Source organism: Drosophila hydei, unplaced genomic scaffold, assembly GCF_003285905.1.
Source record: "Drosophila hydei strain 15085-1641.00,03,60 unplaced genomic scaffold, DhydRS2 tig00008128-arrow-arrow-pilon, whole genome shotgun sequence".
NCBI lineage: Eukaryota > Metazoa > Arthropoda > Insecta > Diptera > Drosophilidae > Drosophila > Drosophila hydei.
In genome coordinates, this window is record NW_022045838.1 from 985,264 (window position 1) to 1,001,278 (window position 16,015).

General features: G+C 43.3%; 5 protein-coding genes and 1 non-coding gene across 6 annotated transcripts; 2 read left to right on the plus strand and 4 right to left on the minus strand.

The window, feature by feature from the left end:
• Nucleotides 1–3: 3 nt before the first annotated feature.
• LOC111601596 (patj homolog) lies at nt 4–2,721 on the minus strand. Its single transcript, XM_023318261.2, has 2 exons — nt 1,151–2,721; nt 4–1,089 (listed from the first exon to the last, which is right to left on the minus strand). Exons 1-2 carry the CDS (start codon nt 2,657–2,659, stop codon nt 25–27), a joined length of 2,574 nt encoding a protein of 857 aa, XP_023174029.2. The 5' UTR covers nt 2,660–2,721; the 3' UTR covers nt 4–24.
• A 299-nt stretch (nt 2,722–3,020) lies between these two features.
• LOC111601600 (dnaJ homolog subfamily B member 13) lies at nt 3,021–4,399 on the minus strand. The gene is made up of 2 exons (XM_023318264.2): nt 3,283–4,399; nt 3,021–3,227 (listed from the first exon to the last, which is right to left on the minus strand). Exons 1-2 carry the CDS (start codon nt 4,265–4,267, stop codon nt 3,106–3,108), a joined length of 1,107 nt encoding a protein of 368 aa, XP_023174032.1. The 5' UTR covers nt 4,268–4,399; the 3' UTR covers nt 3,021–3,105.
• Nucleotides 4,400–6,364: 1,965 nt separating this feature from the next.
• On the minus strand, nt 6,365–8,028 carry LOC111601598 (hsp90 co-chaperone Cdc37). Its single transcript, XM_023318263.2, has 4 exons — nt 7,782–8,028; nt 7,518–7,721; nt 6,802–7,461; nt 6,365–6,746 (listed from the first exon to the last, which is right to left on the minus strand). Exons 1-4 carry the CDS (start codon nt 7,812–7,814, stop codon nt 6,462–6,464), a joined length of 1,182 nt encoding a protein of 393 aa, XP_023174031.1. The 5' UTR covers nt 7,815–8,028; the 3' UTR covers nt 6,365–6,461.
• Nucleotides 8,029–8,365: 337 nt separating this feature from the next.
• Nucleotides 8,366–10,265, plus strand: LOC111601597 (gustatory and odorant receptor 63a). Its single transcript, XM_023318262.2, has 3 exons — nt 8,366–8,627; nt 8,683–8,832; nt 8,888–10,265. The coding sequence occupies exons 1-3, from the start codon at nt 8,415–8,417 to the stop codon at nt 10,013–10,015; spliced, it is 1,491 nt and encodes a 496-aa protein (XP_023174030.2). The 5' UTR covers nt 8,366–8,414; the 3' UTR covers nt 10,016–10,265.
• Nucleotides 10,266–10,604: 339 nt separating this feature from the next.
• On the minus strand, nt 10,605–12,871 carry LOC111601602. The gene is made up of 4 exons (XM_023318266.2): nt 12,354–12,871; nt 11,344–11,725; nt 11,141–11,277; nt 10,605–11,081 (listed from the first exon to the last, which is right to left on the minus strand). Exons 1-4 carry the CDS (start codon nt 12,474–12,476, stop codon nt 10,992–10,994), a joined length of 732 nt encoding a protein of 243 aa, XP_023174034.1. The 5' UTR covers nt 12,477–12,871; the 3' UTR covers nt 10,605–10,991.
• On the plus strand, nt 12,033–12,292 carry LOC111601610. The gene has a single exon (XR_002751565.1). It is a non-coding gene; the product is annotated as a U11 spliceosomal RNA (small nuclear RNA).
• Nucleotides 12,872–16,015: the final 3,144 nt, after the last annotated feature.

Consider the following 16,015-nt stretch of genomic DNA (forward strand, 5'->3'; position numbering starts at 1 on the left):
ATAACAGCTTTTAAACGGCAGCATCTATTTCCTCCAGTCGGGTATTAAATCCGGCTCGGCGCCCTTGGCGGCTGTCGGAGGCGCTACTGTGGGCAACGCTGGTGGGGATTGCTGAGCATCCAACGTCTCTTCGCTGGTGGTGCTGGCATTGCTGCATGCCTTCAATGAATTATCCGTCATGGGCAGCGGCTTGGCCACACCAATACGTACTACGCCCTTCGGCGCACCCTTCAAGGCTTGCACAGCCTGATCCAGTGAAGCGTTCTCCAAATTAATCGAGTTGACAAAGAGCAAACGGTCTCCAGGTATTAGTCTGCCATCCAGCTGAGCCACGCCGCCAGGTACCAGCGAACGTATGACAATCAGTGTATCATTCGAATCTAATGGATCCTGGTAATCCAATATGGAGAAGCCCAAGCCGCGATCGCCTTTCAGCAGTTCAATAATCTGCGGCTGCGACGACCACATGGCCAAGCCAGTGAGTGGTTCCAGTGAACGAGATTTCAACTTGTTAAATGACGCAGCAGCTACGGCTACTGAGTCCGCATCAGACACCGATCCAGCTGTTGCTAGGCTGCCATCGGATTTGGCTTTGACCAGACGATCTGTTGCCGGCAGTAGATTTTCGAAATTGTTGCTTAGCTTCTTCAGCGTATCATCCGAGAAGGGAAGCAGAGACGTCACCTTGCTACGTCCACACACCATACGGACATCCAATGGCAGTTCCTTCAATATGGCCACAACTTCCAGATGATTCATGCCCAAGAGTCGCTCGCCATTAACCTCCAACAACTCATCGCCAGAGCGAAGTACACCATTCACTCCAACCGGTCCATCGGGCAGTATAGAGCGTATATAATGGTGTGGGCGCACTTCGCGTCCACCTTCCACATCGACGGTGCCCTCCAATGAGATGCCCAACCCGCCAACAGCAAACTTTTTAATTTGCGCCACAATCACCTCCATATCGGCGCCCACTATCTTTTGCCATTTTCGCACAATCTCCGACTCCATTTCCTCGGTCAGTTCCGACTCCATGTAATAGTTGTGGCGTGTTATAAGGCTCGAGTTCTTGGCATGCACAGCTGTCTGTAAGCAAGGAGAAATGTGAGCGATCTGATATATTTAAAGTTTATATATTTATATGTACTTCCTGCTTATCAGCCACCACATCTGTGGCTACAATCTTAGCCGCTCCTTCCAACGAATCTCGAACAGCCACCAACTGCTTGCCTGCGCCAAAGCTGCTCAGCGTGGTGGTCGTAGCCAGAGAGCTCGATGGCGGCGTGGTCATCATAAACGCCTCCGGTGCAGGCAACGTCTCATCCTCTATCTCTCTGCTAACTGTCGTAGATGAAGGCGTAGCTGTGGGTGTGGGTAAGGGCGCCCGAGAGGGCGTGCCCGGTGAGCTGGTAGGCAACTTTTCGTTGGCATTGGCAGCAATAGCTTGTTGTAGTTGCTCGTATTTGGGTCCGCGTAGATAACGCTCTAGTCGCAGATTAACCACTTGACCAGACTTTTTAAGCAGCTCAACAGCCTGGTGATTAGAATAGCCCTGAAGTGATTGACCGTCCACCTCTATGATGCGATCGTTAACGCGTATGCGTCCACTTAGATCGGCCGCCGAGCCCGGAGAGACACTCTTTACAAAGATCCCGGAGAGTTCTTCCTTTTCGCAAACATAGCCGGCAATGGTAATACCTAATCCATTCGCATCCTTCTTCAGTTCCACCTGCAGTTTCTCAGTTTCGGGCAAAGCCAGGAGCTCATCCAGATCGATGCTGGGATCAATAAGCATCGAAGTCTCCCCGCGATACACAAAGCGTTCATCCTCCGTCGTTGTTTGTGGCGTTGAGGCCGTCGAACTCTCTCCAAAGATCTCCGGATAGCCAGTTGAAATGAGATAACGCTCCAGCTCAGCGGGATCGACGAGCACACGAGTGGGCACCACAGCGCTGCCCGGCTCCAAGGCATATTGTGGCGTAGGCAAGCTCTGCTCAATGGGACGCACCACAACGAGACGCACGTGAGTTCCCGATTGTCGCAGCACTGCAGCTACCTGCTCAGACACCATCTCATGCAGATTCACATCGCCAATCTGGAGAATGTGATCACCAGATCGCAGGCGACCATCGCGATCGGCCACGCCTCCTGGCAGAATGGTCTTTACAATGACTCCAGAATTGCGCGCACCAATGATGCCAAAACCCAGACCTGTGCCATCGTTGACAAGCTCAATTGCCTGGATCTGGGCATAGTCCGTGGCATATAAATCCGCAGCGGCTGATTTGGAATTTTGACTTTGTGGACGTTGCTCTACGTCGCCGCCCGTGGAGCTGGACTTGTCCGGACTGGCTGGGGCCGACGAATCGTACATAACATCACCTCCATTCAAGCTGAGGACTAAATTTCCCGAGACATCAATGTCGAAGTCATTGGGCAACATGGACGGATGCTGGCCAAGCTGTATCCCCAGCTCGAAGAGTGACTCTTGCACATGGGCAATGGTGCGAAAAACTGGATCTGTTAATATGCCCATTATCGTATTTAAACTATCCGCCGTTTGCATTTGCAGTTTTGCATCTTCTGAGTCGTCAATGCCCTTTTTCACAGCTTCGATTTGCTGGAGGGCACTGGAAATATCGGCGCTTAGGTGCATTGTGTACCGTTAATTGTGGGTGCGGTCAGCTAGCCAGCCTCCACTTGCACTCAAGCGTATCGCTGGAATTTCCGTAGCAAACTTGAAGGAATGGGGGAGGGACGTACTGCACAGGTGTCAGTAATTGAATTATGTAGCCAAATATCACTTTGCTTATCGTATTATTCAATTTGTTGTTGCTTTGCTCGAGTTTATGGCGAGTTTCAATAGACTGCAATAGTTATACAATACGTTTTCTTATTTATTTAGCACAAATTATTCTTTGTTGTTTTACTTGCTGTTTTTTAATTATGCTGTGTTTTACCTGTCCGTAAAAATGAATAACCTATCGATATGTAATACGCTAACCGATACACGAATAATGCTTCACCGATATTTCACGCTAGGTATGCTGCTTACGCTGAACTACAGACAATTTTTATTTTCACAATAAATTAATTAAAATACTATGAATACTGATTGTGCATTTCCTCTTCCTTTTCCAGTTCCATTTCCAATTTACGAAACTCCGTGTAGAATTCACGTGTCAATTTCTTCATTTCTGGTGTTAAGTATTTTGGAAATATATCTGTGAAAAAACCGTTAAATAATCAGCTGTTTCCTAGTTTTGTTGATTAATTTACAATTAAACTCTATTATAAGATCACCAAATTCTTCAATTTGTTTATTGGCATGCTTAATTGCATTCACAGCATCCAGATTGCGGCACTTGGGCAAACCCTCCAATGGCACAATCTTCTGGTAACCTGGAGTTACCACATCCGAGATGACGATCTTTAACTGCCGCTTGTCTAGGGTATTCACGAAGAAGATAAATCCCGTATAGGCCTGAGCTATATTGATATCATAGCGATAGACCAGGTCATGCATGTTGCGGCGCTCAAATGTCGGATGCGGCTTGTCGGCGGCAATGAATATAATGTCACCTGGTATGGTCGTTGGATAGCGATCACCCTCCTCCTTAAAGCAATAGCGAGTGCCAGCAGTAGTGCCCGGCTGGATGATGAGTTTAAGTGTGTGCTTTCGCTTTTCCAGCCGTGATTCTTTAACGTCAATAATCTCCTGACGCCACACATGCATAAGTTTTACACAACCTGTGCGCACCTCCTCCAAAGACAAGTATATAATACGTTCCGTATCCGCATCTTTGTGACGCACACCTATACCATGCTCTTTAGTAGCATACAAACAAGGGGGATTGGTAATGGCATCAATAACATTCGCGTACGGCGAATAGCTGGAAAATACCCGTTCATATACCTTCATATGATCGCCATGGTATTGATAGGGTGGGAAATAGCCATTGGGCAGCATCACCCCCTCGAACAGACCTGCCTCGCCATATCGATCATAGATGGCACGATACAGCTCGTTGCCTAGCACATCAAATGCCATATTTAGATACGCCCACTGTTTGGTCTCTGACATAGGCGACAAATGCGTCAATTTGCCCTCCTGGGCCAGTGGCACAAAATCCATCTCATATTTTTTATCCCTGTGCGGACATAAACGAACTGCCATGCGCCGATATGCCAGGGTAATCTGCTCCTTGGTGACATTGCGCGGAATGTCCAGCACAGAGTAATAGTCCAGCTCGGGACGATTCATATTTGATAGATATTGATAGTTCAACTAAATAAAACCGATTTTATTATCAGAGTTTATGTAAGTGGATAGCTTGATTATTATTTGAAAAACCATGCGCAGTTTACTGAGAATTTGATTTGAGGTATCGTTTCTCAACGTATAAGTTAACACATAACATTTAATATAGGGTATTTCATAAGTTTATAACCAACCCTCGCTATCGCGTGTTTCGTAAGTTAAGAAACAGCCCTCGCAATTGCGACACTGCATACTTTGTATCAGCGCGCTATAACTGCAATGGTCAGCGGCGGTAACCAGATACTTTTGTTTACTGCAAGAGTTTCCGTTATTGCCTAAGATTGCTGAGTCGGCTTGCCGACCATGACATTGTGGTGTGATGCGAGTTTTGGCTTAGCTTAAGTGAAATATTCTATGTAGCTAAAAATCAGTTTTGCATTGAAGTTTGAAGAATAAACCCGCACTACTCCGGCACACCGCCGTAATCAAATTGTTATATTTCTGATCATTGCTGAGCCACAAGGCCAGTTAATAGAAAAGGGGGTGAAGTCAAACCCTCCAACATAATCATCATAAGAAGATTATAATTACCCGATCAACGCTGGACCTGCCACCGACGCCTAGCTCATAGCTGGACCAGCAACTTATTGATTAAGACTATAAATACCCGATCAACGCTGGACCTGCCACCGACGCCTAGTTCATCGCTGGACCAGCAACATATTAATTGGCGCCCAACGTAAAAAAAAAAAAAAAAAAAAAAAAAAAAAAAAAAATTTTTTTTTTTTTTTGGAATTTAAATCATATTAAACAAGCTTGCAGAAAAATTACGATTTATCCTGTCATTCACAAGAATTTCATATTGCGATTGCCTGACAACGTCATAGCCGAATGCGATGGAAAAACCCACACACTGCAGAGTTGCACCGCTTCACCTGGAGCCACCTTTTGTCGTCTGGCATTAGAGAGTTCATGTGCCAAAGAGCTCCATGCAGGTGGCACGGCACACTGTGAAATCCAGCCGAGCAACCTGGAAATAATCACCCACGTAGATGATGGAATCATCATTCTTAACGACGGGTCCGCAAGGATCCAGGTGGATAACGGCACTGAAATCCAAGTACACGGCACGCATCTCATTACGTTCGGGGACCGAGTCGCGATCAACGGGACTCTGTTTTACAACCACAACAACGTACGCAATAGAGTCCCGGGCATTGCCAACTCTCCCTTGCTGAACATCACTGCCAGCCAAGATGTCCTCAGCCTCCCTTATCTTCATCGTTTAAATGAACGTAATTTGGAGGAGATACAGCAATTCAAGAAAGACGCCGGAACTGATCAAGCTTATCGTGTGGCATTCATCATTGGAGGTATATGCTGTGCTTTAATCTGCATTGGCCTCACCCTTTGGCGGTTCATCGACGCAAGGAAGTCTGCGAAGCAATTACGAGAAGTCGTCGCCGGAATTGGGTCGGCCGAGGGCGGCCTTACACTTGAAGGGGGAGTAGTTAACACATAACATTTAATATAGGGTATTTCATAAGTTTATAACCAACCCTCGCTATCGCGTGTTTCGTAAGTTAAGAAACAGCCCTCGCAATTGCGACACTGCATACTTTGTATCAGCGCGCTATAACTGCAATGGTCAGCGGCGGTAACCAGATACTTTTGTTTACTGCAAGAGTTTCCGTTATTGCCTAAGATTGCTGAGTCGGCTTGCCGACCATGACATTGTGGTGTGATGCGAGTTTTGGCTTAGCTTAAGTGAAATATTCTATGTAGCTAAAAATCAGTTTTGCATTGAAGTTTGAAGAATAAACCCGCACTACTCCGGCACACCGCCGTAATCAAATTGTTATATTTCTGATCATTGCTGAGCCACAAGGCCAGTTAATAGAAAAGGGGGTGAAGTCAAACCCTCCAACATAATCATCATAAGAAGATTATAATTACCCGATCAACGCTGGACCTGCCACCGACGCCTAGCTCATAGCTGGACCAGCAACTTATTGATTAAGACTATAAATACCCGATCAACGCTGGACCTGCCACCGACGCCTAGTTCATCGCTGGACCAGCAACATATTAATTTATATACAAACTGAACTTGATTAACTCATAATGGGGGGGGACACATTTATATTAAAATTAAACTTATAGAGTAAACATGCAACAAGAGTGCTGGTGGAACGGATCAATCGAGGTCATCGCTGCTAACGCCAGCATAGATTGGCTCCTCCTTGGTAGATTTTGACTTATCTTTCTCCGTTGCATCCGCTTTTGCTGTTTCAGTGCCAGCCGCATCGTCGACCTTCGCTTCTGATTCATCTTTGTCCTGAGGCGCATCGGCAGCATTTGGCACCCAGAGTCCAGAGTCAACGCAACGTTTCATATGATACTTGGCATCCTCCACCGGCATGGTGGCAATAATCTTCTGCAGCTGCTCAATGTCGCGAGACTCAAAGCAAGCTTTCAGTTCCTGTTAGGAAGGTTTTTATATTAAATAAGTCTATTACATGTCTGTTTTAACCTACATCTGGCAGGGATTCAAAGACATCTGCGGGATCTAGACCACCTGGTCCCAGGCGCTGCTGTTTCTCCTCCTCCTCTACCTCAGCTATGATTTCTTGCATCTTTTCTTGTGCCCGCTTTTGAATTCGCCCCTTAAAGCCAGCAATTTCGCTATCGAACTGCTGCCGGTACTCAGGATCACATTGTTGGATTTTGGAAAAGAACGAGCTAAAGCAAGCGCGTGGATCTCTGTCTAGCTGTTTTGCCAGCTCTAATATGTATTGCATGCAGATGCACTGATGCGCCACATGAGCCATCAGCTCATGCTTCTTCTCCATTTCCAAATTTATAGACCAAATGACCAAATAGTTGGCTGTCTCCTCGCACACCAATTCCACATGCTGTTGTAGGAAGCGCTTGGAATCGTCATATTTACTCAGCATGCCGTATTGTTTGCACAGTTGCTCGTTCTTTTTGACGAACTGTTTCATGCGCTGTTCACGCTCCTCTTCAGTCAAGTTTTCATCTGCAGTGCGTGCAGGCTTCGTGTTGATCACAGTCTTTTCGAAGCCCGGTTTACTTATTGTATCCACATTCCAAGGAGTTTTTTTCTCTTTCTTCGCCAGCTCACTTTCATAACGATCGAGCGCTTTTCCTTCGTTTTCAATCTTTTCCAATTCTAACTGTAATAATATTTGCATTAGTCATGGCCAATTTGATAATAGGTATTTTTAATCACCTGAAGAGCCGCCTCGTCACCGTCTTTTTTGCTGATGCGCTCCTTTACATCAATAAGACGTGCTTGGAAGCTCTGTCTCTTTTTCTTCAATTCTTCTTTTTCCTTCTCCGATTCGGCCATGCGTTCGACTCGAGCCTGGTGTCGCCAGCGGAACAGCGAAGGCGTGTCAATGTTAGGATGTGTTTCGTCCTCATCATCGGAAATCTGTAACCAATTTCAAATGTAGTTAACTGATTTAATTGAATTATTTTTAAGTACACTGACCTCAATGTTTTTCCATTTGCTATAATCAACCATTTTGGCAATGCAATTTTTTTATTGTTTTATCGGCTTTTCTTTGCAAGTTCTAGAAATATAGCGATGTACTTCAATCAATTTATCGATAAAAGAAATTGTTTGTGATAGTGCTGCTTGTAATCGATGGAACGCATAACATTCATTGACACAGTAATTCAAAACGCAAAAGCTCCAGCCTTTATCGTTACAATTAATGACAAACAAAATATTAAATTTGATAATACTACTGACTATGAAATTAAAATGTTCGTTTGACATTTTGGCATGACATTTATATCATTATGTTATGTATTAAATACGATGCATAACAGATACACAGCTCTAAGAAAACTAATTCGCTTTCGATAGTCTTAACAGTGTTGAGTAACAAAAACACTGTAGAAGCTTGGGCGCGCATTGACACAAATTTGAAAATGGGGCACATGGTTAAGGTTAATGCATGCAAAAGACAAACAAACGAAATCAACAGGAAACTCAAGTTGGTCTTGCAATGCAAACAATAAGAAACAAATAAAGGGCGAGGTTAAATGCATTTTTAATAACCATAACTGAGCCCAAGGCACTAGGCAAGGAATAGAAATTACTCACAGTTCAAGAACAATGGCCAGCTATTATAGACGCAAAAAACCGGACATGGTATTCCTGAATGCCAAGCCCATAAACAGTGGCAATGCACAGGCCTATTTACATGGCGTACGGAAGTATTCCATTGGACTAGCTGAACGGTTGGACAGTGATTATATAGCGCCACCCAATGATGGAAAACGAAGCTCAATCAGCACAATTGGCTCCAATAATCCAGATTTTACACCGGTGAGCACAAAATTAAACTTTTAAATTGTATTTATTAAAGATTTTTTTTTCTAAGAGCGTTTTCTATCGCAATATTGCACCGGTTAATTGGTTTCTGCGAATTATTGGCGTCCTGCCCATGGTACGGCGAGGTCCTTCTCGAGCTAAATTTGCACTAAATTCAGCTGCTTTTGTTTACTCAGTCGTTTTCTTTATGCTGCTTGCGGTGAGTTTTTCCAACGCTGATGACTAAAAGTTTTTGGATTAATTACTTGATTCAGTTCTATGTGGGCTATGTGGCCAACAATCGTATTCATGCTGTGCGCTCGCTTAGCGGACCCTTCGAGGAGGCAGTCATTGCGTATCTATTCTTGGTGAATATCCTTCCAATTATCGTTATTCCGATTCTCTGGTGGGAGGCAAGAAAGATCGCACGTTTGTTCAATGACTGGGATGACTTTGAGGTGCTCTACTATCAAATCTCTGGTCATAGTTTGCCTTTAAATCTGCGCCAGAAGGCGGTCTACATTGCCATCGTGTTGCCAATACTATCGATACTCTCTGTTGTTATCACACACATAACCATGTCGGATTTGAATCTCAACCAGGTGGTGCCTTATTGTATATTGGACAACTTGACGGCCATGCTGGGCGCCTGGTGGTTTCTCATCTGTGAGGCAATTAGCACAACGGCTTATCTGTTGGCAGAACGTTTTCAGAAGGCTCTAAAGCATATTGGTCCCGCTGCTATGGTGGCCGATTATCGTGTCCTCTGGCTACGTTTGAGCAAGTTGACCCGGGATACGGGCAATGCACTCTGCTACACTTTCGTATTCATGAGTCTCTACTTGTTCTTTATCATAACTTTGTCGATTTATGGACTTATGTCACAGCTCTCGGAGGGATTCGGCATTAAGGATATCGGATTGACCATAACCGCGCTTTGGAATATAGGCTTACTCTTCTATATATGCGATGAGGCGCATTATGCCTCGGTGAATGTGCGTACGAATTTTCAAAAGAAACTTTTGATGGTCGAACTCAATTGGATGAATACGGATGCCCAGACGGAGATTAATATGTTTCTGCGTGCCACCGAAATGAATCCGTCGAATATCAATTGTGGCGGGTTCTTTGATGTGAACCGTACTCTGTTCAAGGGTCTGCTAACCACGATGGTCACCTATTTGGTGGTGCTGCTCCAGTTCCAGATCAGCATTCCAACAGACAAGGGCGACGGAGATGGCAACTCGAATATTACCGTGGTCGATTTATTAATGGATAGTTTAAGCAATGACATGACCTTACTCGGTGCCCCTAGCACCTTAGCTGCACCATCAACGACAACAGCAACAACAACAACTGCCTCGACAACAGTTAACCGATCTGGGCGTGGCCGCAAAGGCTAAAATAGGTCAAGGTAAATGGAAGCTAAAAAAAGAAAGTAAACAAAAACCAGCACAGAGGCTAAACAACATTAGAATAGCATAGCATAAGAGCGAATTACTTATATATTTGTATAATCTAAAAAGCAATATGAATATGGCCAAATTTAAACATTTTGCTTTAGTTATGTTATCGCAAGCGATGTTTTTGTTAGAGCTTTATTTATTGTTATTTGTTCCGCAAAAAAAGGTGAAAATAAAACAAATACAGAAATTCCGGTCATTAAGTATTAAAATTTTATATTTATAATTTTTATTTTTGGGTTAAGGGTTAGCCACAAATTTCAATTTAATCTAAGTAATTTACAACTGGCCAATGGGAACGGCTTGCGTTCAATTTAATGTGTGCAAAGGAGACAACTATACAGATAATAGTACTTAATACAGTTAATATGCCAACATATTGATATGTGGCAGCTCGCGAGCTTCGCTGGGCCATAGCTCAACGTATAGACAATTGCTACGCTAAGCCTTAAATACCCGGGTTCAAACCCAGCGGCGAAACTGTTTTAAATCATTCTTGGACATCTATTTTAATTTCTGTTTATTTAAATTAAGTAAAATTGTTTACAGTTACTAAACGGGAGTAAAGATTTAAGTGAGATTTTTCAAGCACTACATTGAAAATAGTTAGTGTGTATCTAACATACTGTAATATATATTGCTAGTGTTTTAATCATGTATGTATGTATGTGTATATATTGCCATAAGAATATGTCTATTTATATATCCTTCTCGTTGCATTCGCTATCTAAAATAGTTATCTCTGTTTTACCATATCACACACGTTCCAAAAAACGCTCAAAATAGGAATAAAATGAGATTGCAAAAATTATTAAGACACTTGATGCTGGAAGTTTCGATGCATTGATAGGGAGGGGTGGTGTGCATGATTAATTCTTATGTTGCCGAAGTTTTTTCTGGTCTTTTGTAACGTTATTTAACATTGTCCATCCGGTGATTCAGTCAGTATATGCTTATAGCCATTGCTACCCAAGTACATATGCTCTCTGCGAAACTGATAGGGTATCTAAATGGAAAATGCTTTAGTTTCTCTATAGGTTATGGATTAGGTTAGGTTAAACTCACAGCGCCTGGTGCTGGGCAGGGTATTGCTACAGTTGCAATCTCTCGCAGTTTATTCATTGTGCGTAGACTTTGATAGAAACTATGCATGACATACCATTTGACACCATCCAATAGGAGCATTGTATAGCAGATGATTACTAAAGTGGGAAAGAATCTTAAGTCTGAACATAATTTAAAAGAGAAAAGTTAGTCGAATTACTCACAGTACGCGCATTGTCCGCCAAATAGTATCGGTAATTTCGTATCTTTTAGCATGAATATAATAACAGCCACAGCTATTGCGCCTAGAAATTCAATTACCAGCCAGGGTATTATCAAACTTGGTTTATTTTTGAACACGCCAAAGAATAGGGCTATAGCACTCAATGCATAGACGCTGGCAATACCAGATAATACGTAGAGTGCATTTTCGGTAGCATCTGCCAGTTGAGCAGCCGTCTTCAAACGCATATCGTTGTGAAATGGCGACATGTTGTAGAATCCGCTATCCTTCTGATCCAATATATCCATGTCGAGCAGATTCCGCATTTGCTCCGCATGCGCCAGGCAGAGCAGCACAACAAACAATATCGAGTGCGCAATGAGCTAGACAGAAAAAGAGAATAAAAGAGAACATGTAAAGTAACGATATACGAATTCTATAAATAAACAATATCAGACGACCTCTGACTAAGCAAACGTCAGAGTGAGACAAAGATTTGAGTGTCAAACAATAAGGGTTAGTGAATGAGTTTAAAAGGCTTGCAGATTACAGTCATAGTCGATTTAGTTGATCTTTGCAGTGTTGCCAAATTTCTATGTATAATAAAATGTGTCAGTAAATGCGTCAAAAATTCTCAACCGGTTTTAGCACTGTATGTAGCTATATGCAGCTTGTTTCACTTGAATTATTAAAAAGGGTGCTCGTCTTCGGCACATTCCAATATTTAGGAATATTGGTGCAGACGCATTGTGCCGTTGGCCCATTCATACGCTTTTTGCGGGCGGGGGCGTGCGTCACATTGCCGCCTTCGATGGGTCCAAGCGCGCCCAGTGGGGTATGGCTTTGCATATCCAGTGCATAATTTTTGTGTTTGGGGCTAGTGGCTGCACGTTTGCAACAGCCGGATTGCAGATTTATCTGCGTGCCGGCAGTCCGTGCGCTGCGCCCCACTTAATCCAATACATTATATAAAGATATATAAGAAGATGAGGGGTCCTTGTCTCCACTTACCAGCTGGTAGATGCTCGTCAACAGCGCTGTGGTCCGCAAGTTACGTGGGGTGACGGGCGACATTAGCATGTCCCAGCTCTGGCGACAGCTCCACTTGACACCCGTTCGGATCGCGGGCAGCATGATTTTTCCGGGGTTTTTCCTTGAGTTAGCTTCTATTGTTGTTTACACCTTGGCGCACAATCAATTTATGGATTTTTTTCCTTAGCGACTCTTAACTTTAGCTGCTGCTGCTCGCGACTGTGTTTCGTCATCCAAATTGCCAATGAAGAAGCTTCAAAATGGTTGGGGGTTGAGAATTAGGGCTCGCTACCAACACACGCGCGACGTTGTGCCCTAAACTTAATAAAAGCTTTCGCGAGACCGCAAAAGAAAACGGCACCAAGGTCTGTTATGATACTTGAAAAGCTTGACAGTTGTTTATTTTCCACACACAGCTGTATGCTCTCCCTAAGATTGAGTCTAAAGGGGGTAAGTATATGTATTTAGTTTTTCATTAAACTGTTAAAACTTATAAATTTCATTAGATAAATTTTAACTATTTCAAAGGGTATAAAAAATATTTTGTTTATCTTTTGTGTAGATCTAGTAGAAGCCTCCTTTGACTACCCTTAAAAGCTTTAAGTTTCAAGGGGTGTTTTTTTTGTGTGCTTGAAAACGCGCAGATGTTTATCGTGTGAGCTTTTTGATGGAAGCTTTTTAGTTGGCAGCGTTGCCAGATGTATGTGCGGCATATGAGAAAATAAAGCAATTAAAAAGCGTTTGGAGCACCGCAACGGCCGGGCCGGCCCGTTTGCTATGATAAATTTTACATTTTAAAAGTCAATTTACACTGAACTATAAAAATGTAACATAAATTTTAGCAAAACAGGCCATAAAACGCCAATCGCCGCCGTTGGCCACTGTGAAGCAATGCGAATCAGAGCCAAAGTCGGATTGGAATCGCATTGGATTCATATTGGCGTTCGAGTTGGACGTGCAGTTGGAGTTGGAGTCGTGCCAGTTGCCATTGGCATTGGCAACTGGCAACTGGCAACTGGCGCTCCTTCTGTGTCAGCTACTTGCGCGCTTAATTGATTGTTTTTCTACGAGCTGGCTAAGGATCACAATGTTTCCAACATCATCATGATGCCGATGATGAAGACCTCAGGGGCAAAATATGTTGGCTGTCTGTCTGCTTGTCTCTCTGGTTTGCGTCTTGTTATCATTGGGCGTGTTTTATTAACTTTTAAGCTGCATGCACGCGAGTGGCCATAAAAAAAGTGCTGCAACTGTTGGCGCGGTGGCGCAAATCCAAAAGTCAATTAAAAATTTTTTACATTTGTTTGCACACAACAACGGCTCGGCCGCAACGGCTCCGCAACCCCTCGCGCGCTCGCTCACTGGAAGCTGGAAGCGCGATAATCATAACTGCAAAAAAGTAAGCAACTACGCGCAGGCGTCGCCCGTTCACATAATTTATGGCCCCTTGACTTGAACCTGGACTTGGGCCAGAACCTGAGCTGCTGCTGCTGCTGCTGCATGTATTGAAATATCATCTTGCAACCATTTGGCGTTCAATTTGCGTTCGCAACGCTCTTTTGATTGGTTTTTTCCCCTGCTTAGCCACCTGCCTGCACCTTTTTTGGCCCCAGCTGCTGGGGCCACAAATTGATTGCCTTAAAGTAACTTGTAAAATGCTTCTAAGCGCAATTCCAGCTCTCCGGCTCTCCAGCTCGCCGACTGCAACTGCAAAAAACAGAAGCAACATTACAAATGTGTGGCGTTATTGCCACGGGGGAGGAGCGCTCCACTCCGAGAGCAGGAGTAGCTGCTGCTCCAGCTTTGATTAAAAAAAAACAACAGACGACGAGTGGACGACGAGTGGGAGCTGGAACAGCAAAAGCAATCGCTGTTGTTAACAAGCATTTCAGCGCATGACAATTGGCATGCACACCTCCAGGCCATTAACCGTGCAGCCGATTCGAGATCTAGTCTAGTCTATATATATATATATATATCTGCCTGGTTAGCTAGCCAGACTTTCATGTCATTTCACTATTTGTAATTCGATCGCGAATCGATTCGATTTCCCTCTCTCTATCTCTCGCTCTCGTTATTTAATCACTGAAAAATTGTCTGCGCATAAATAACATTCGCTCGACTTATTTGCACAATTTGTTTGCCTGTTTTGACAGTCACTTGCTCAGAGGCAGCAATTGAAACAGATTTGATGGCCAAGTAGCACTCGGAACGAAACAAAGCCAACAGCTAAATGGCTTGGGTCTTGCATTGGGCAGATGCACTGGGTTGAGCCCGAGGAAGTTGTTAAGTGCGAGACAAAAACTTAATTCATTTTCGACTAACAATTCTTGTGATGAATGCCTCAGGTATATATTTATATATACATATATATATTTATATATATTATATATCGAGCTAGCACACAGATTTTGATTGGCGTACCTCCGAATACTCCTATTACCCTATTTATTCATACATATATTTTCTATATCTATCGCGTCAAAGTTCTGCAATTGTTTTTCTTTTAAAGTCTATTTTATTATTCTTGAAATAAAATAAAATTTGGTTCTGTCAAATTTTAGTTAATAATTTTTAAAAAATTTTAAAAATAACCTATAAATGGTTGCTAGAAAATGGTCGTCAGAAACAAAATTCAATTGTGTTTTGGCAACTACAGTGAAGGCGCAGTATATATGACTTCTATGCAGTATATATAATATCTAAAAATATCTAAGACTTGCTTGAGAACTAAGGCAAAGTTAGTTGGAAGAGGTTTGATTTGAAGCGTGGATAGATATATAAAATATATACATAAATAATTATAAAGATGTTGTGGGCAGTAATTTTTATATTATATCTTACATTTATTTATTTATTTATTAGGTAAAGTGCAAAACTCTCCTCTGAGCTCATCACCAAATTCTTCAAAGTTATCCTAACAGCTTATTCATATTTGTATCTAATTATACAAAATTCCATTTACTCCACATACATCGTCGATATTAAATAAATATATAAGACTCAAGAGTGCCTCAAGTGGCGCTGAGCTGGCATTAGTCATGTCACGTTCTGGCTGCTCGCATGCGAATGTTTGCCCAAAATATCAATTGTTACGCATACGCATATTTGCATGGCTCAAACAGAGTTGGCTCAGAGCGCAGAGCCGCATATCGCGATTTTGGCCACTTGTGCACAGTTTTTATCGCCGTCGATGAAGATGTTAGCATTTCCGATTAAACGCACTCGCTGAACGGCAGCGACAACAATTGAACCCACAGCGAGGCAGTGGGAGCGACGGCCTCTCGCCCACAAATCTCAGGGGTGTTTTCAATTGTGTCAATTTAACGCCTTTTATGGCAGCCAGGACTACAGCCAGGCCACACGTTGGGCATATTAATTAATTCATTCGTTGCTGTTGGTGCAGTTTAAGCCGCTCGATTTGCTGCACGGGCACAAAGTGTTAATTACGCCCACGCGTCGCTCGGCAGGACTCTGTGCTGGCAGGACACTCATAGTTCATATGCTGCTTGGTTGACGTTGAGCAAACGTGATTATTACTAGTTGCCTGTCTAAATATTGGAAATTGATAATACTCCCATGCCCTGCCCTGGTCCGCCTCGGTCCGTATCAACGGCAGCAACGACAAACTGCCAGCTGGC